Here is a 20,155-nt window from a genome sequence, read left to right on the forward strand (position 1 = left end):
AAATTAAAAGAGTTTCTTCTATGTTATTGCTAACTGGTTTTCTTAGCTTTTTTAACACTGTTGTCAACAGATTCAGCAAGAATTTAATAAGCAACTTACCTATTTGTAAATTCTGTCTTGTTTAAATGCTTTGAACTAAAAAAATGGTTCACTTGCTTTTTTTATATTGTTTTGTAGCCACGATATATTCTAAGATGTGTAATTTATGGGGGGAAAAGTGTGGGGGGGGTCTGGGTAAAATAGCAAATAATCTGTTTTTAATAAATAAAACTCTAAAAAAATAATATTACAGTGTAAAATTTATGTTGTGATTTCCATTGTTTTGTAACTAGGGCGTCACTATGGAGCAGTAACTTGTGAGGGATGCAAAGGATTCTTTAAAAGGAGTATACGGAAGAATTTAGTTTATTCGTGCCGAGGCACAAAAGACTGTGTTATTAACAAACACCACCGGAATCGATGTCAGTACTGTAGGCTGCAGAGATGCATCGCATTTGGGATGAAACAAGATTGTAAGTCTGCATAAGTGTAAATTATTTTAGCTGGCAGCTATATTGCGTGCTGCAAAAGATATGCTTTGTATTAATACAAATTGTTATTTTGATTTTATATTTTTAAGTCATTGTATCTTTTTCCTTTAAAGAATTATACAGGATTGGTCTATCAGAAGTCTGAAATGTTTTCAGGCATACATATGGCTTGACAAACTTAATAAGCACATTGCATGTGGTAAAAGTGAATGAATTCTTATTCCTAGGTGGCAAATGTCAAGCATGTCTCCATCTTCGAGTTTTATATATGCAGTTCAGTTTTTCTGTGCATAAATTAAGCTATTGAATGTTTTGAATCCTTCTGCTTTCTTGTCCGTTTTTCCACAACGGAGATTACTGACAATTGCTGTTCATTTTTGGAGATAGGTGATGAGTGGCGTCCCTCAGGGGTCCATACTGGGACTGGAGCTGTTTATTATCTTCGGCAGTGACACAGACAGTGGGATCAAATGCACCCTCAGCAAGTTTGCAGATGACGCCAAGCTGAGTGGTGCAGTTGACATGCCTGAAGGGTGGGATGCCATCCAGAGGGACCTGGACAGGCTGGAGAGGTGGGCCTGTGTGAACCTCATGAGGTTCAACAAGACCAAGTGCAAGGTCCTGCACCTGAGTCAGGGCAACCCCTCGTATCAATACAGGCTGGGGGATGAAGGGACAAATTAACTGAGTCCTTTACGAATTAACTGAGAATGTGGGATAATGAAATTGAGAGAAGGAGAAGCCATACAGGCTGGGAGATGAAGCTGCCCTACTGAGAAGATCTTGGGGGTACTGGTGGACGAAAAGCTGAACATGAGCCGTCAATGTGTGCTCACAGCCCAGAAGGCCAACGGTATCCTGGGCTGCATTAAGACAAGTGTGTCCAGCAGGTCGAAGGAGATGATTTGTTGGAGCAGGTCCAGAGGAGGGCCACGAAGATGATCAGGGGGCTGGAGCACCTCTCCTATGAGGACAGGCTGAGAGAGTTGAGGTTGTTCAGCGTGGAGAAGAGAAGGCTCCAGGAAGACCTTTTAGCGGCCTTCCGGTACTTAACAGGGGCCTATTAAAAAGATGTGGGCAATCTTATTAGCAGAGCCTGTTACGATAGGAAGAAGAGTAATGGTTTTAAAGTAAAAGAGGGCAGATTTGATTTAGACTAGAGATAAGGAAGAATTTTTTTACAATGAGGGTATTAAAACACTGGCACAGGTTGCCCAGTGAGATGGTAGAAGCCCCATCCCTGGAAACATTCAAGGTCAGGTTGGACGGGGCTCTGAGCAACCTAATCTAGTCGAAGGTGTCCCTGCTCACTGCAGGAGGGTTGGACTAGATGACCTTTAAAGGTCCTGTCCAACCCAAACCATTCTCTAATTTTATGATTTTTGTAAAGCTCTGCAGAGACAGTTATTCACAAGGCAGAGATCCATAGTGATCCGGAGTTCAGTTCTTACTGATTCCTGCAGATTTCAAGTTCCTTTTGAGATTTCGATACAGTGGGTGTAGTGATATTGCAATACCACAGCAGTACCAGAATACCAAATACACCAAAAATCAAGCAGTAAACAAATTCTCCAGCCCTGATACTGCCATGCCATTGATATACACGCAGTATTAGTCATGCTCTTCTCTCTGCCATCCAGCTCTTTTGCTGACCCTCTTGAACCTCTATGGACATTCCCTTCCTGTAAGGGGAATACTGAGCAGAGAAGAGGATTGTTTTGGGATGAGAAGTCTCATTCCTCAGTGGAGTGGGGAGAGGAAAGAAAACTCAGCATCATCTTGTACTGTAGCTCCCTCAGTGGGGTTATTTATCCCTTGAATAAGTCTTGGCCCTTTCTCAGCAAACTCAGATCCAGCTAGCAAGCACAGGGTTAGCAAAGGAAGATAAAAGGCTTTTGCCTCCAGCTCCCACCCTTTTAAAGCACGATTCATGGACTACAGGCTAGGTTTAATGGCATTATCTGTACTTGATGATACTATGACATTTGGTTTTATGATACTCACTGATTTAAAAATTCAAATAACATCACAGTCTGCTACTAACTGGAAAGCTTTTTAATTTTTTTTCTCTAGTTACACACTTTCCAAAACTGCATAATCGAGGAAAAAAAATGTTCGTTTTTTTCCTATTTGCTTTTGTGTTTTGAAATAGTGAACATTCAGGATTCTCTTTATAGGCTTAGCGGTTTCTATGTGCAGTACAATATTAAAGAGACTGCCAGCCAGTAGTCAGTGCTTATCAGGCTGGTAAATTGGTGCATATTTTAAATTATGTATGGGTTTGTGACTCTCTTCCAGGATCTTACTCAAATCTATAAAATTACTTGTACCACTTTATAATTGTGGAAGAACAACTTACTGCATATTTTTTAAAAATTTGTACACTGTAAATACCTTTTATTAATTAAGTTTTATAGTAACAATGTTATGTTACTGTTGTGTTCTTTTTCCAGAAATTAAATTTTCCTTTTAAACTTTTAAAATCAAACTGTAAACTGGTTTTTTTTTTTGGCTTTATTCCGGAGACCTAGAACGTTCCCCATAAGATATAATACTGTGAGTTTCATTTCAGTGTTCTCTAATCCATCCAAAGCAAGGTGATGTATCTGTAGGCAAAAGCCCAGATTCATTCCACCTAGTTTCAGTGAGCTATTCAAATTAAAAATCTGCTGCTTCTTTGAATTCAGTGATTGTGGGTCAGGATCTTTTGTTGACCAGATCTTAAATGGTCTGGACTGAACTTTGTGAATGTCCCTTTCCCTCTGTATTGTCCAAGGTCCTAACTTGAAAAGCTTCTTTTAAGTTCATAAAGTTATGTGGGTTCAACCCAGACCTGCAATGAATGGAAAAGGGTACCATTACGAATTAACTGAGTCCTTTTACGAATTAACTGAGAGTGTGGAATTAACTGAGAATGTGGGATAATGAAATTGAGAGAAGGAGAAGCCATAAGCCTCCACTTAAAGATTCAAATTAAAATTAAGGTATAAGGGGATTTCTCCCTTAATTGTAACTTAAATTCATTGTAACTAATTTGTAACTAAAAATTCAGTGTCTTTATGTTTGGTCTCAGACTTTGACTACTAGCTCATTTCATTAAGAACAAATCAAATTGGTGTGTTGTTTTTTACCCAAGTTGTTAGCTTATTGGTTACGGGATTTATTAATTTTTTTAGTTATTTTCAGAATCATTATTAAAATTGCAGATTAAATAAAGAAAAGGAAAAAAAAGGATCATTTCTTCGTTTGTAATTTGGAATGTGTCTTAATAGTTGCATATTGTTTTGTTAGCTGTGCAGTGTGAGAGGAAACCTATTGAAGTGTCAAGAGAAAAATCCTCAAACTGTGCAGCTTCTACAGAAAAGATCTACATTCGGAAAGATCTTCGTAGTCCATTAGCTGCGACTCCAACTTTTGTAACAGACAATGAAACAGCAAGGTATGTAAATTCTCCTCAGAAGCAGCTATATCTCTTTCCTGAAACAGGAAAAATTAATTTTAAAATTGATCAAAATTAAAATATTTGCTGTTTTGTGTCAGATCAACAGGTCTGCTGGAGTCGGGAATGTTTGTTAACATTCATCAGTCTGCAATAAAAAGTGAGCCCACTGTGCTGATGACTCCTGATAAGGTATATGGTGATGTGACCGATAGATTGAGTTGATAGCTGGAATTGTGTATGTAGGGAGGGAAGGGTGTTCTGGTTTGTTGTACCTCAGTTATATTAAATTAATTTTTAAAACACTCCTTTACAACATTAGCCAGTGGTGCAAACGCCTTCTCTTCACAAGAATGCTTTTAGCTTTGCATAGTAAAAAATGCTAAAAACTCTACAAAGTAAATGCCTTCCTCCACATTTTTAGAGACCTTTAAGGGCTGTGTTGTTTTTCTTTGTGTTGAGCAATCCTGACACTTGGATATTTCTTTTGTGCCAATGAAGTGAGGTGTTTGCAAAACCTCACGTGGCTTTATTGCGGTGTATTTCATAAATAGTTAGGTTTTTTCCCCCCCTGAATCACTAATTTTTTTGCAATGCTAATAAGAGCTATCTCACCAACAGTCTTATTTCTGAGCTGGTTTTCCTTTGTTTCCATTTTTGTTACATTTACTGATCCACTAAAGACATGTGGTAACTTCCCTGCACATGCATGGTGGGAAGCTTTTGTATTTTTCTAGCCTTGCTTGCTCTGTCTGCAAAGGGCCCCATCAAAAGTTGTTTATTCCACTTTACTTTTCTGGCTCTGGCTGTAGAGTCCTTATTAATTTTTTTTTTTTGTGGGCAGAGTGGGAAACATGTCTTTCTGCCTCTCTGAGTTGCTGGTCAGTACTGAGTCACATTGTTCCCTTGCAGTTAAATAAAGACGTAACATCCAAAAAGGCCGCATCGGAATTCTTTTTCTGCTTGCTTTTAAAGCTGACTTTTTATCCATTCCTTCATTTCAAACATTTTCCTGCCCTATTACTACTGAGTCATTTACACGAGGAAGGAAGATGCTGAAAATATAATCTAGTGCAGTCTTATAGTCCTGGTGACTAACTAGTGAGTGGAGATGATAAATTCTGTTTCTGCACTTGCTTACCATCTGTAGCATTCTTTCTGAAAGAAATAGATAGCTATTACTTGTAAAAGTAAATGTCTAAATATTTCATATTGTAGAAGCAGTGCAGTGTCTAATTGCTGCATTATGATTACCCATTTACTGAAAACAATATTTTTCTTACAGGTCTATTCACATGCTTATTCCTTCATTTATGTAAAAGTTATGATTCTTCTACTGCAAGTTAGCTGCTGCCAATATGAGAGAACTAAAAGCTGTGCTTTTCTCTTAGGTCGAAGCATGTCAGGGAGATTTAAGTACACTGGCAAATGTGGTGACTTCATTAGCAAATCTCAGTAAATGCAAAGACATGTCACAAAGCAGTACAGAGCTATCTATGATTGAGAGTTTAAGTAATGGAGATGCATCATTATCTGAACTCCAGCAAGAAGAACAAGCTAGTAGTGATGTTACAAGGTAAGGCATGTTACACTTGAAAATACTATTCTTTTCGAGACGACCTCTGTCAATTCAGACCATTAGTTAAATCATCACAGTGTAGGAAATATACCTGCATTAAAAATAATAGTAATAACAGCCTCAGCTGATGTAGAGCATAAATCTTGTAAGATTGTTCTGAGTGAAATCGTAAGGAAGTTCCATTTGAGAAATAAATACTTTTAGTTGTTTGTACTTGAAATGAATTTCAATTTAAATATTACAACTGGTTTTCTTACCTTTTGGTTGACCTCAGTGTGTAAGATCTTGTACTATAGTCTTAGTACTTTGTATCATCCTGGAAAACTGTTTCTTAGAGATCTTATCTGTGTAAGCAGTTTAATGCCTGTAACTATTAATCGCCTTAAAAGCTTGAAAAGCATTTTCTTTCTATGCAGAAGTTGTCACGGAATTCTCACCATCCATACAAATACGTTCATTGAATATCTTACGAACTTCTGTCTTGCACTGGTTTTAACTGAGACATTTTGGTGAGCGTATGTGTAAGATACTCTGTATAGAACATACTCAGTTACTCCATCGATCACAGTCGTGTTCTTCCTCGGTTGTCATCTCATGCAAGCTTCTGACAGCTGTCCCAGCAATATTCCTTTACACACCATCTACATTATACATGCTGTTTTGAAAATGTATGTTTGGAGTAAATCCATCAGGGAAAAAAAAATTGGTAAATAGTGAAGTAGTTTGTACTGACTGAAATACAAGGTTTCTCCTGTGGTCTCTACCGCATTGTATAATTGCAAGCAGAATGCATTTATTCTTGCTCCTTTCTTTATATGCTGCTTAGAAAGTCAGCATGGCTTTCTATAGGTGCTGATCTGGGCCTTTGCTGTGTCTTCCTAGGTAAAGAAGTTAAGAATATGCTGTGTAAATAGTATTGTTGTACTTGCTGATAAGCTTCATTCAATACTATGGCTGTTCAGAAAGATGTAGTAATCTTTCATTGCTTTATTTCCTGGCACTTTCAGATGCTTGCTTTTGCCAACGGCAGTGTTTCTGTTCAGTTTTAAAAATCTGTCTATGAAAAGGCATCAAATTCTCTCAGCCAGGGAGCTTGAAAGATCGCTGACGCAGCTTAATGCATACTCTTGTCCAAGTAGGTTACCTAATAGATTTCCAGTGGAGAGGCTCAAGTTAAATATTCCTGTGAAAGGGAAGTTGTTACCCAAGCAGAAACTAAAATTTTTGTCTAAATCTTTGATTTCCTTGCCAGGCCCTATGCTGCCTTGATCTCGCAGACACAGATGTTTACTGAAGAAAAGGAGTTTAAGGGATTTCAGGAAGGACGTTTTATCCATCTGTGTTTTTCTTGTATTTTATTATATTTCATTGCTTGCAGCTACAGCAGTATACAACTTTGCTGCTAGCATTCTGCAGCTTTTACATTGCAACATTCTGTGCCTTGTCCTCTAATGGCTTCATTATCTATGTTCTTTTTTTTACAGTTCATCAGCAATCCTATGTATTTGTTAGTGACTGAGCCTGACAAAAAGAGAACTAAACTTGTTTCTAGCAAAGGATATCAATACCATGTGTTTTAATGTTGATTATATGTTTTTTTCTCACTTTGTGGGCTACGTTTTCATAGCTTCCCAGCAAGGTTTGTTCTAGATTCTCTTTTCCTTGGTATTTTACCTTGCAGCCGTTGCTCATGTTGGAGCTTGGTGTATGAAAAGGACCCACGATGCTGAGCCATGAGGAAGCAAAGCTTCTACTGACTTGTGCTGGCTTACTACTGACAGTTTATGAGCTAGGAAGGAGATTTCTTTGAAAGCAAACATCAAGAATATAAGTCGGAAACAAAGTATCATGGGGAGACAGGGTTAATCAGTGTACCTGCCCACCTATTTAAAAAGGACTCTTTGGCCTATAGTAGAATAAATACAGGATCGTGCAGCTGCATATGACATTTACCTTTTGAGGAAAGGGGAGATCTTGTTCCTCTCTTACATTTCTGTCCCTGCTACGTGAAGAGCCCTGCAGGGATCCTATTTTTCCTAAGAAGAAGCTGCTACTGAGCTGCTGGGTTTGCCTGTTCTACCTAAGGCTGCCAAGAGCAAGCCGCGGAGGACCTGAAAGTCAAATCTCCTAGCAGGAGTCCAATAATATAGCTTCTAGAGCTTGCCCATGCATGCATTCCCTTTATGCTTACTTTCCATATACCAGAGACAGAAAACATCCCACATGTATCTCTGTAGTCCGCATATGTCTGTTTAGTCCACTTATGCATGCCCCAGTCACCCTCATGTGTACACATCAAGGTATACAGGCTGATGTAGGACCAAAAACTAGTTCATTTACCATCTCAAGCCTGAGGCAGTGTCAGTATTGTTGTGATGTTTCGTTTGGTCGTAAATGGTTATGTCCAACATAGTAAACATTTAGACTTTTTTTAGCTTGTTAATTTAGATAGCTATGGAGTGTAGAGGAGGAGGAGGTGGCAAAGTTCTACTCCAGACTTCGGCATTAAATCAGTGATTTTAGATTCTGTGGTAATAAACATGTCTGTAAATTGAGAATCAGCTCTACATACAAGCTGATAATCAGCTATTGTAAAGTTTTCAGACCTCAGTGCATAAGTTTTTCATGCAACACTGTATGCAAATGATACAAAGGATATGTCATCTGTCTGTAGGCAGTGGTCAAGTCTGTATATTTTTGATTGAATATATATCAGTTGTGGTTCGCAGGTGTATTTGTGAACAGCAAAACAACACATCTGTTGTCAAGCAGCAAAATAATGAATAAAATATCTGTGCTTGTCTGGCAGCTCCCCAATAATGTTTGTGCATGTGACAGGAGTCACTGCCCCACTTCAAAGGGTACTAAGGATGGTATTAAAAGCATGAGAGTGCTTTCTCTTACATATTAGAAACAGTCTTTTAAAGTTAAATTAAATAACTGAACCACAACTCATTGCTTTAAAAATACCCCAAACATATGCCGTTTATGTTTGAGTAGCAAAAAATCTGTAAAATTTATATGTGCATTAAGTTGCTTTTAACAGCAGTCTGATGATCATGTCCTCAAAACACTCATGCCAGCGCTCTCAGTAAACATTACTAAAGAGATCTTGAGAGGCAAACTGTGATTCAGCAGCACAGTCAATATGTCAAAACTGTGAACTTGTTGGCAACTAGTGTGAACAGGATCCGCTGCTAATTTTTGTTTCAGAGCAGCTGTAAGTTGGGAGTTTTCAGGGATTTAGTTCGGTTTCAGGTTCCTCCTAAATGCAGAGGAGGCAAGTTCCTCCTAAATTGAATCAATTTCTAAAATGGAGTTTATTTTCTGTTTGTTTATTTGTTTGTTGTGATCTTACAGAGCATTTGATACTCTTGCAAAAGCATTAAATCCAGGAGAGAGTGCAGCGTGCCAGAACTCTGAAAGTATTGAAGCCAGCGTACAGCTGATTGGTGGAGAAACAAGCATGAATATCGTTGAAATAGAGGGGCCACTGCTCAGTGATGCACATGTAGCGTTCAGGGTACTTAATACTTTGTTGACTATTTATAATCATTTTAACATAGTATTATAAAATAATGATCTGATTAAATCTCATTTTGAATTTCTTAGAAGAGTAACTATTTGTTCAGGTATTGGCATTCATTTCTGATGAATGCACCACTTTTGTTCACTGGTTAACTAGTTGTTTGGGAGAATGTACACCTCTCTTCAGTGGTTTAGCTGCACTGTTTATTTTGTAGCTCCTTACCTTAAAAATACTAGGTAATCCGTGCGAGAGGGTTTACTTAGACAAGTGTTGCCCAAAGCAGAGAGTCAGCATCCACATTCTCACTTGTTAGCAGGTGGATCTGATGCAATCCGCAACTGGATTTTGAGACTCTTAAGTATATTTTTCAGTTTCTGCTTTGTGAATGTGCCCTATTTTAGTATGGTTTTAATTGACTTTAATCATTAAGGAAAAATACTGGGGGTTTGTTAGTGAGCCATATATTTTCTGGCTTTATTTCTTATTTTATGAGCCTGCAGAAATTCTTCTATTCATTATTATTCATGGACAAATCAAAAATCTTGCTCATCTGAAATCTTGTTCAGTACCAGGCATTTTATTAACTTTGCCCCTCTCATCGACACATTTTGATCACTCAAATAAACATCTCTTTAATGCAAATGTCAGGGTTTTTTTTTAAATTGTGTTAGCCAGACCATTATGTTAAGAAGTATTAATTTCTGAAGATAAAACTACAACACTATAATTAGCAGGTTTGGGTCAAATCCCACTTTCTTCAGATGCGCAGGTAACGCCACTGATTTTACTCATGTATGTGGAGAAAGGTAGAGCTGGTCCTTTCTGATGTATATTGATTATATTTTTAGGACTTGAGAGCAACTGAATATTAGGTATTTTACAATTTGATTTACAATTATTTGATGTATTTATTTGTAAAATATTGATTAAAAGTACAAAAAAAGATGTTTTGTGAAATAGAATACACATACTCCCCAGGAATTGTGGGAATTCAGACCACTTACTCCACTCCTCTGGGAGAGGCTTCAGAAAGTAATGATGCCTCTCTGTTTGTATTTTTAATGTGCTTATCTATATATACACATAAGCAACTTCATTCTAATTACAATGATTCTTCTAAAACTGTTATTCTTTGATTGTGTCCTAAAAGTTGAGTTTCATTTGGGATTTTCCATCTCCAGGTGTCCAAGACATCAATATTTATCTAAGATAATGATTCAAAAATTTTGCCTTTTTTTCGTGCTTTGTAGTTACTACAGGATATAACAGCATAGCTAATAATGAAAAAGGCAGTCATTAATTTTATTTCAGGATTATCTCATGTTTATTTAAAAAAAAAATAGTTTTTCACTTAAAAGAAACTGTAAGACTGATTTTTTTCATACCATTTCTTAATGAAGAAAGTAAAGTAACTGACTTGCACTTTTTTCTTTTTTTTTGGTTGTCAGCTCACCATGCCTTCTCCTATGCCTGAATATCTTAACGTTCACTATATCTGCGAGTCTGCCTCCAGGTTGCTTTTCTTGTCCATGCACTGGGCACGTTCCATTCCATCTTTCCAAGCTTTAGGGTGAGTGTTCAGTTACTCTATTCACTCATGCCGTGAATACGTACTTTTTAAGGTTTTTATTTTCACTGTCGTCTTCAGGTACATTTTGAAATATAAATCTACTTATTGAAACTTTTTATAGCTCTTCATCATGAAGGTAAATTTTCTGAATCAAAACTACTCCCAACTTCAGTCCAATCCAGGTACTTTAGTTGGGTTTTGAAGGAAAAAGGAGTAGCCTTGTAACCATCAAATATCCGCACACTACTTCCTTAATAAATTTTTAGTAAGTAGGACTTCCTAGGATTTTTTTGGTAGCTGTATCCCGAACTAAGATGCTTATCTGGCAGTCATCAAAAAGAAGCTCCTCTCTGGATCCCCAAATATTGTTATCTTCATAGATGAATTAGTAGTAATAATTTTGCTTTTAATAACCTGCATGAAGAAAATAGTTGGCTAAATTCAGCAAGTTGTTTAATTTCAGAGGATTTTCCAACAAAAAATAGTTGCTGTAACCAGAAAGTAATTCTTACTACACTCTTTATGGTTTGTATAACATCCTGCTTTTCCAGCAGAATTCCATGTATCACTTAAAATCCTTAAGCTAAATGTAGTAGTCCCTTGCTGATCATCTTGAGAAAACAGCTCAAAACAGCAGGAGCAAAAGTGATTTATGTTATTTTCAGAATTAATTTCATGAAGACACATCAAACAAAGATACTGTATCAGCTCTGACACAAATGGAATATAGATCATGTTTGTCTGTTCTCATCTACAGTGTTTTTCTTTAAGTCAGTATCAAAATAGTGTATGACTGTGGCAGCAAAGAGAATTCCTTTTTAAAGTGAGGGACTGTCCTGTTTTCCAGAAAGGCTGTCAAAAGCAGGATGATCTGTGATTACCATTTGTGTTTATTCAGATGTTTAAGCCAAATGATTCTACATTGTTTAAGGAAAGATACTATATTGTGTGTCATTGAAGCCTGTGTTTTGGAGAAGGAAAAAGTAAAATTGTATAAAGTTAAAACAATAGCAAGGGTAAAAAATCAGGTAAATATGTTTTATTTTAGTAGAAATAGTTGCCTTGCAGAATTTCAAAATACATAGCAAATGAACATAGTACATTATATCATTATACATTTTTAAAAGGTTTTTGTAACAGAGACACTGCAAATTAGTGTTATAACAACCAATGGGAATTGCTTTTTAAAAATAAAATGTTGTACGGAAGACCTGTCTGTCTGGAAAGATTTTACGAGAAATGCTGAATAGTGTTAATATTCACCTGTGCTAGTATTTACAGTCACAGTCAAGATCATGGGCAACAGTGTATTTAAACACCGTTTTACATAAATACACAATTTTGCTTTTGAAGAGTTTAAAATACTTTTTTCAAATGGAGATTTGTTTGAAATTAATGCAGCTTTTTTAGTTTGAGCACATTATGTACTACAATTTTGACTTTTAGAAGGGTGACTCATTTCACTTTTAAAATGAAGAGAAATTCATGGTACCTAGTAATTGAGTGGAGTTGATGAGCCAACACAGAACCATAGTAGTGGTTTTGTAAGGAAGAGAGATAATTGTATCCAGGAGGTTTCCTCCTCGGGCAATGTTTTCCTTAGCCACAGCAAGGTAGTTGGCTTTGGCATACTGATGTAGTTAGTGATACCAAGTTACTGCTTAGTTCATCTTCCGGCATGAGGATCTTTGCAGGCAAGAGAGATTCCTACTGAAATGTTCATCAGGCTGGTTACAACCTCTTAGTTTTTTGAGTTTGATCAGCCAGTCCTGATCTAAGTTTGATCAGCCATAAAGGTGCTCTGGATGCACAGTTATCTACACACATACTGGCTCGGTAGCCAGTACACCCTGTTTTCACTGTTCCTCAGTGTAGTCCCGTTGACAGGAGATGAATGGGGATGTGACAAATACATGTAGAAGCTGCATCTTGTGCTTCTTTTAGATTTCCATTATTTATATTTACTGGCTAAAACTGTGAAACATGGTACCTGAATTTGATTGCTCATTGGTAGGATTTCCTTTTTAAGGTACTGAACTCTTTTTAAGCTCTACAAGTTAGAGGTGCTTGGCAATACTGAAAGTTAGGTTACTAATATGGAAGTGTCTGAATAGGGATTGATATACCCAAGTTTGAGCTTCGGCATTTGAAAATAAAGTACTGACTACACATGAAAATTAATTTAAGGACTAATTCTTACAGCAAAGAAATCCTCATGACTTCTGTTTATACTTTGAAGTCTGTATTTCAAACCTTATTCCAAACATGAATACAGAAAACAGCAGTCAGGAAGCTTAGGAACTTGATCTCATATGTTCCATTGCACAAATATTTTTAATTAAAAAATTACACCAACCTGCCAGATTTCAAGTTAAAAAAAAAGACCTTTGAGTCTATTCTACATCCATAATACAGGAACAATACAAACTTTTTTTTGTCTGTGCATGTAAATGTTATTCAAAAATTAGTGTAAATCCTAAGAAAACTAGCATGATGGAATACGCCTAGATGGTTCTCATTTATTGTAACTTCAGCTTGCTTCTGTGATAGAAATACATCTCCTTTTAGATCATTAAAACAAAAATTACTTCTTTACAAAAGTCACTCTAAAACAGGTATTTTAATCCTAGCTTGCAAATAAAAATATCTTTGATGCAGGGCTTCATTTTGGTACTGGTTGCAATGGTTTAATTAGATGAATGTTTTATGAAGTGCTCTTCAAATTAAAAAAGTATGTGAATGCAAATGGCTGATTTTATTAAGTGAAATTATTGTATTTTTTAATAGACAGGATAACAGCATATCATTAGTAAAAGCCTGCTGGAACGAACTTTTTACGCTTGGTCTTGCACAATGCTCACAAGTTATGAATGTGGCAACTATATTAGCTGCATTTGTTAATCACCTTCATGGCAGTTTACAGCAAGGTAAGGTGTATACTGTGCACATTGCCAGACTTGGGGAATTACTTCATGGTTTTTAAGTTTTGAACTGCACAGAAGCTTTTTACTTAGCCTTCAGTTGCTAATGAAAATTTACTGTTCATAGAGTTTCGTGGTTAGTATTGAAACAAAATAATGCTAGAAAATACAGTTCATAAGGTGGAATTTTTTAGCAATTTTGCAAAAGTCAGCTGTGCTAATACTTACACCCAAATAAAAAAAAATAAAATTGCCCATATATCTAATACAGAATACCATTTCCTGGGGTTATTTTTATTGTATGTCTGTGTATTGTTTAATAGTGTTCTGCTGTTCTGTTAATATTGTCAGCTCAAATTAGGAATATTTCAGGCAGCATCAACCTTAAGAACACAAGTGTACTGTGAATATGATTTCTCTGGATCAAGGGTATAAAGTAGACAATGACCCACCTGTCCTTGCTGTTCATGGCTGTGAAACAAAGCAGCCAAATGCCAACTTGGTGATAGACTTCCTTTACGTAACTTGGCTTGTTGTCTTATGTATACTAGTTTTAGACTACATGCAAGTCTTCAACAGACCTTCACTAAGTATACTTTGTTCCTTATTAATCCTCTGTCCTGCATCTTTGGCATATTTTTCATTCAAATGAAAGAGATGTCAGTTGGCCTCCTCTTTCACTTGATCTGCAGTGAAGGAATTGTTCTTCTGAGTAGCAGGGGAGTCTTTTAGCTAATCTTCTTTGTGTGCTTATGAACACTCACAAGGTTGTCAGCACTAAAAGCTAACCAACCAAAAATAGTACAGTCTTCATCTGTTCAGAGTCTTAACACGTTTTTAGTAAGGTAGATGCACATAAAGAAAATCTTAGCATTTTCAGGTTGAACTAGATTTTTGGGTTATTTGCTGTTATGTGTATGAAAATTCGCTAATATCCACAAGATCCTCTTATAAATAACAATAGTTTATAATTAAAACAAATTGATTAAACCAGTAAGTGTACTGGATCAGCTAAAGATACTAACAAATCTGTGAATGTCTTTAGGAGGCATACAAATGGAATTTGGGAACTTACTTTGGGCTACATAATTTTTAAGCATGCTCACCAAAAAGAGTATTGTAGTAATTAGTCATGGTTTTATAATTTCTACAAATAAATACTTTTGCCATTTAATTTGGGAATTCAGTTTGAGTGCAAAAATCAGACATTTATAACCAATATCTTCCAGTTGAGTAGTATGCCAGCTGCAGCATCTCCAAGAGATAACAAGTTTGTGGGGCCCAGAGACCCTACTTCCATGGATTGTAGAGGGAATGGGATTTTCAGGCTGCTTAGCTCTTGCTGACCCAAGAGGATCAGCTCTGCACCAACCACATTCCCCTAGATGCAACTCAGGAAAGGTGTATAGTGCACCTTCTTTTTCAGCAGCAGCATGGTCTTTGACTAAGATAACCCATGAAGCTAGACACTAACCTACCTCGTGGCACCTGGCTCTTAGACGTAGAGCACACATCTGCAGTAGCGGCAGTGTATTCTTCACTTACAAGTCATCTTTCCCTTCCTTGATTATTTCAAGCTCTAGTCTACCCCTGATTACTGGAAGCTTTTGTGGCAGGAAGAGACCTAATTGTACAATGGCGGGGGGGGGGGGGGGGGAGGAGAATGTTATAGTCTATAATTGTTAATGTGAAGATTATTCAGACCTACTATAGATGGCATAGATTTCCCACTGTTTGAATTTAATAAAATAACTATTTTTAAAAATCCAGCGTGACTACATTTTTTGCAAGTGTGTTGACTTGGGGGGGTTCTATTTTATATGTGTGTTGACTTAGATAAGCTGCCAACAGACAGAGGAAAACTAGTGATGGAGCATATCTTCAAACTGCAAGAGTTCTGTAACAGCATGGTTAAGCTTTGCCTAGATGGCTACGAATATGCGTATTTGAAAGCAATCGTCCTCTTCAGTCCTGGTATGTAATTATTCCAAACGTAAAAATTTAATCTGTGCTATTTTTTGCCATATAACTTCTGCCTGTTTCATTATATGCAGTTAGTGTCACCTGTAGAACTGCCTCACTTGTTGAATCTTGGAAGGTGTGTAATGAGGACTGTAGGAAGAGGAGGGTTAATCTTTTATGTAAATAGCTGAAGGCTGCTTTGGAGGCTTAAGTTAAGGACTGCCTTTCTAGGGTACTTTTTCTGAGGACGTGCAGTTTAGTCTTCGGAAGTGTTGCTCTTGCACATGCAGCTGAGATGAATTGAAGTTGGGTCCAGTAAAAGTGACAGCATCAGCACGAATTCATGGTACTCATCTAAATGCACAACAAAACCTACATACCTTCCATTGCTTTTTGCATTTGTTTTTTCTTTTTTTGTTTAATATTGCATTAATGGAAGACTTCTCAGATGAAAGACATTCTTGTAAATAAGAGGCAGTGTAAGTAGTGTCAGAACCCTCCAGGAAAGATGATGAGTTCCCGGAGGATATTCCAGTGCTATTCTTCTAATGTGGATCACTACGGAAAATCAGATCCTGAGTGTTTTCACTATAGAACATAATCCTGCTGTCAGTCCTCGTGACTAGGAGAGTCTTGCGTGGGTTTATGTGTTTGCTTCTACAGCACAGGAATGATTTCCGTTTTCTGATAAGCAGGACCCACCATGAGTTTTAACTGCAATATTAAGAGCACTGGAAAACCTGTTTGCAATTTGTCTTTTCTGCTGAGGACTAAAGGGTTGCCTGGACTTTTCACCGTTACTTCAAAAGAGGCAGAGACTTTCTTTTAAGTGGAGGGTGGGAGGGTGTTTGCTTGTTTAATTTTAGTAGATAATGCTTGCAGGAGATGTAATTCTGCTTTAGGTGTTCCTTACCCCAAAATGGTTCTTCCATGGTATTTCCATACTCAGAACTGGTACAGGATGCTCCAGGAAAGAAACAAAACGATGAAAGAATACCGCGAGCCCATTTTCTTGCACGTCTACGAGGATTCATGACAGAATCTTTTGGCCTGTCTGAAGAAATCAGTCCTGTTAGACACCAGAAAATACTTTTCTAGGAACCTTACACTTGCAAAGCAATATTTACCGATTTGTTTAGTCTGAAGTTAGTTTGTCTTTCCGATTAGATTTGACAACACAAAAGGTAGAAGGAAAAATATCCAGGGAAAAGGCTATATCCAGTCACATGATTGAGATGAATTTTCTTTAGCTCACATGCTTTCAGGATCACATTCCTACTGATGTGTAGCTGCTTTAATGGCACTCTATTGTCAGTATTCTTGATCCTATGAGCCATATAACAAAATCTTCATGCATCTGAAAGTCATGTTTGGTACCTTGAACAGAAGGGATGTTCTGGCGATGATTCACAGGCCAGAAATTACAATTTCAGGGATTTTACTGCTCTGCTACAGGATGGGGCTGGGCTGCATGTGCAGCAGAGTCTGCTGATAGGCCCTGCTGATTTGAGGTCTTCTGTAGCTGAAAACTTGAAGATTACTGAAAATCTTCTGTGCCCAGCCAGCTGTTTGACTGTCACAAGACAGCCTTGGGGAAAGAGATGAGTGTAAAGGAAGTGTCTGGAAGACTTTGCATCTTTGTAAATGGCTGCTCGTGTACTAGCAGTATCTTCAAATTACTGTTTTCAGAAGTTGATTTCTAGCTATATTTCTGACATTGCTCTAAAAGCAGTGTCATGAATCGATGCATATTGCATGTCAGTGACAAATCTTCAAACTGTGTTGCTTCTTTACGAACTTACTAACCTCTTGTCTTCTACATAAATTTGAAATCATGCTTTCAAAATGACTGAGTTACTATATAGGACAAAATATTTCTTTGTGAAATGATGTGTTCGAGGCAGTCCAATGTATCACGTAACTGCTAAATTGTTCTGAAAGCTTCTATATCTGCAGAGCTAGACCAAAACCTGCTGGTTTTGTTGACAGAAGGCCATATATTTGGAGAAGAGGAGCAGCTGTTAGAAATAATCTTTTATCTCACATAATTTGGCAGCTCATTTATGATCCTGTGTCTGAAAAATACAATTGCATGATTTGACATGCTACTGTGACATTAAAATATTTAAGATAGATGGGTAATAAAAATTACAGACCGTGTAAAGTGTTCAGAATTAGTGGATAATAATTTCCAAATATGACTTGGCAGTTAGGTTAAAGGACCTGGGGGTGCTGGCTGACAGCCAGCTGAACATGAGCCAGCAGTGTGCCCAGGTGGCCAAGAAGGCCAACAGCATCCTGGCCTGTGTCAGAAACAGGGTGGCCAGCAGGAGTAGGGAGGTGATCATGCCCCTGTACTTGGCACTGGTGAGGCTGCACCTCCAATACTGTGTGCAGTTTTGGGCCCCTCTACAGGAAGGACATTGAGGTGCTGGAGGGTGTCCAGAGAAGGGCAACGAAGCTGGTGAAGGATCTGGAGAACAGGTCTTGTGAGGAGCGGCTGAGGGAACTGGGGTGGTTGAATCTGGAGAAGAGGAGGCTGAGGGGAGACCTTACCGTGCTCTACAACTGCCTGAAAGGAGGTTGTAGTGAGGTGGGGGTCAGTCTCTTCTCCCAAGTAACAAGTGACAGGACGAGAGGAAATGGCCTCAAGCTGTGCCAGGGGAGGTTTAGATTGGACATTAGGAAAAATTTCTTTACTGGAAGAGTGGTCAAACATTGGAACAGGCTGCCCAGGGAAGTGGTGGAGTCACCATCCCTGGAGGTGTTCAAAAACCGTGTTGATCTGGCACTTTGGGACATGTTTTAGTGGACATGGTTGGACTTGATGATCTCAGAGGTCTATTCCAACCTAATGATTCTATGATTTTATAGTATTCTTTCATTTTAGCAAGATTTAGATTTCAAGTGTTTAATTCACTGCTAAAAATTATGTTTATCGCATTTTAAAATTTTGCACCAAATGGTTGAAAAAGAATGATCTTCTACATATCTTCTGCATTTTTAGGAAACAAATGGTTCATAGCCTTTCATTCTGCTTTTTGCACTGATCTTAATTTTATCCTTCACTTCCCACCCAAATGCAATTTGTGCATACAATACTCCAATAAATGTCAGTGTATTGAAACAATGCTGTTCTACTGCTGCACAGAGAACAGAGCTGTATCATCAAGATTGATGTAAACATTGCAAGCACTGCATTTATTTAAACTCTTCAAAATGTCTGGTTGTGTTTATAAAAAACTAGATAAAACACAAACATAGAGGAAAATAAATATAAGGAGGTAAAGCAGTGTCCTCCACTAAAACTGAAGTTGCTACAGCTACCAAACAGTGATTTCGTTATGCTTACAATTAGATAATCTGTATGGATTTCAGTTCATCTTATATAGAACAGGTATAACAATGTAGAATGTTTTTTTTTTCAGATCACCCAGGTCTAGATAATGTGGTACAGATTGAGAAATTTCAAGAAAAGGCTTACATGGAGTTCCAAGACTACGTAACAAAAGCATATCCGGATGATACTTACAGGTCTGTAAACTTGGATGCTTACTTGATTGATTCTCTTTTCAGAGCATCGGTGATAATGATCTGTATAGTGTTTCTTGTAATAAATATGTACATTTTCTTCTTACCTCCTTAAAGGTAAGACATTACCATTAGAGCACTTCAAGTATTATGCATGTACTCATGCATATTATGAGTATTATTCATCTACTCATTCGTTATGAATTTCCAAAATTAAATATTGGAAATAAAATTAATATTGTTAATGTTTTCATTTTGAATTGGAATCTTTCCTCATTTAGTCAAAGTCCAATCATTATACAGTCCATGTAATTGACAGGCATATTCACATTTTTTGTACTGTTGGAAGACATGACTAAACAAAAGTTTCATCATCTACTGATTAAAATATTTAAGCCTTTAATGAACTATATACGGCAAATTTTGACCAGTGTGGTCCCTTGTTAATTTTTCCTCTTCTGTTGCTGATGCCATAATTGTAACACCAAAATCTGTGACCACAAGTAACGCTTCTTACCAAACTTATTTTCCAGACTGTCTAGACTTCTCCTCCGATTGCCTGCTCTTAGGCTTATGAGTGCTGCCATCACTGAAGAGCTATTCTTTGCAGGACTGATTGGAAATGTTCAGATTGATAGCATCATCCCCTATATCCTGCGAATGGAGACAGCGGACTACAACTCTCAGATAATTGGTCATGTTGTATAAAAGTACCAGTCAAGGATTCTCTACCATGGCAGTCATGGTGATGTAAATGCATACCCTGTCTCCAAGAGATGGCAATAAGCCTTCCCATGCACCTTTCCAAAGAAGGCTAATATTCCTCCTTTCCAGTACACTTGGGAAACGTGGCAGAGTGTATTAAGGAATATAGGTTTGCTTCCTATGTTTCGCCTGATCTTCAAGGACTTGTAAATTAACTTGGTATCTGAAGAAAGTCGAGAGTTGTCCATCCTATTTTTGTAGATAGATGAACTTGGAATATTTGTTTATGAAGTCCAGGCTTGTGAAGAAACTGAAGAAGCTTTGACTGAACTAAGGTATCTCAACTTAGTTTGATGTTTTAGAAAAATAAATTAACTTTCCTCTCTCCA

General features: G+C 37.4%; 1 protein-coding gene across 2 annotated transcripts in view; it reads left to right on the forward strand.

Moving 5' to 3' along the window:
- NR2C1 (nuclear receptor subfamily 2 group C member 1) overlaps window positions 1–20,155 on the forward strand; it is a 37,469-nt gene extending 17,314 nt beyond the window's left edge. Inside the window, exons 5-14 of one of the 2 annotated variants that reach the window (XM_086470922.1) lie at window positions 333–512; window positions 3,822–3,969; window positions 4,071–4,161; window positions 5,361–5,545; window positions 8,909–9,071; window positions 10,526–10,647; window positions 13,435–13,574; window positions 15,405–15,542; window positions 18,959–19,064; window positions 19,595–20,155. In XM_086470922.1, coding sequence (XP_086327048.1) covers window positions 333–512; window positions 3,822–3,969; window positions 4,071–4,161; window positions 5,361–5,545; window positions 8,909–9,071; window positions 10,526–10,647; window positions 13,435–13,574; window positions 15,405–15,542; window positions 18,959–19,064; window positions 19,595–19,769 — 1,448 coding nt within the window. In that variant the 3' untranslated portion in view covers window positions 19,770–20,155. The remainder of the gene's footprint in view (window positions 1–332; window positions 513–3,821; window positions 3,970–4,070; window positions 4,162–5,360; window positions 5,546–8,908; window positions 9,072–10,525; window positions 10,648–13,434; window positions 13,575–15,404; window positions 15,543–18,958; window positions 19,065–19,594) is intronic. The other variant, XM_086470929.1, reaches the window with a different exon arrangement.

The sequence above is a fragment of the Leptosomus discolor genome, chromosome 1, assembly GCF_034619465.1.
Source record: "Leptosomus discolor isolate bLepDis1 chromosome 1, bLepDis1.hap2, whole genome shotgun sequence".
NCBI classification, from domain to species: domain Eukaryota; kingdom Metazoa; phylum Chordata; class Aves; order Leptosomiformes; family Leptosomidae; genus Leptosomus; species Leptosomus discolor.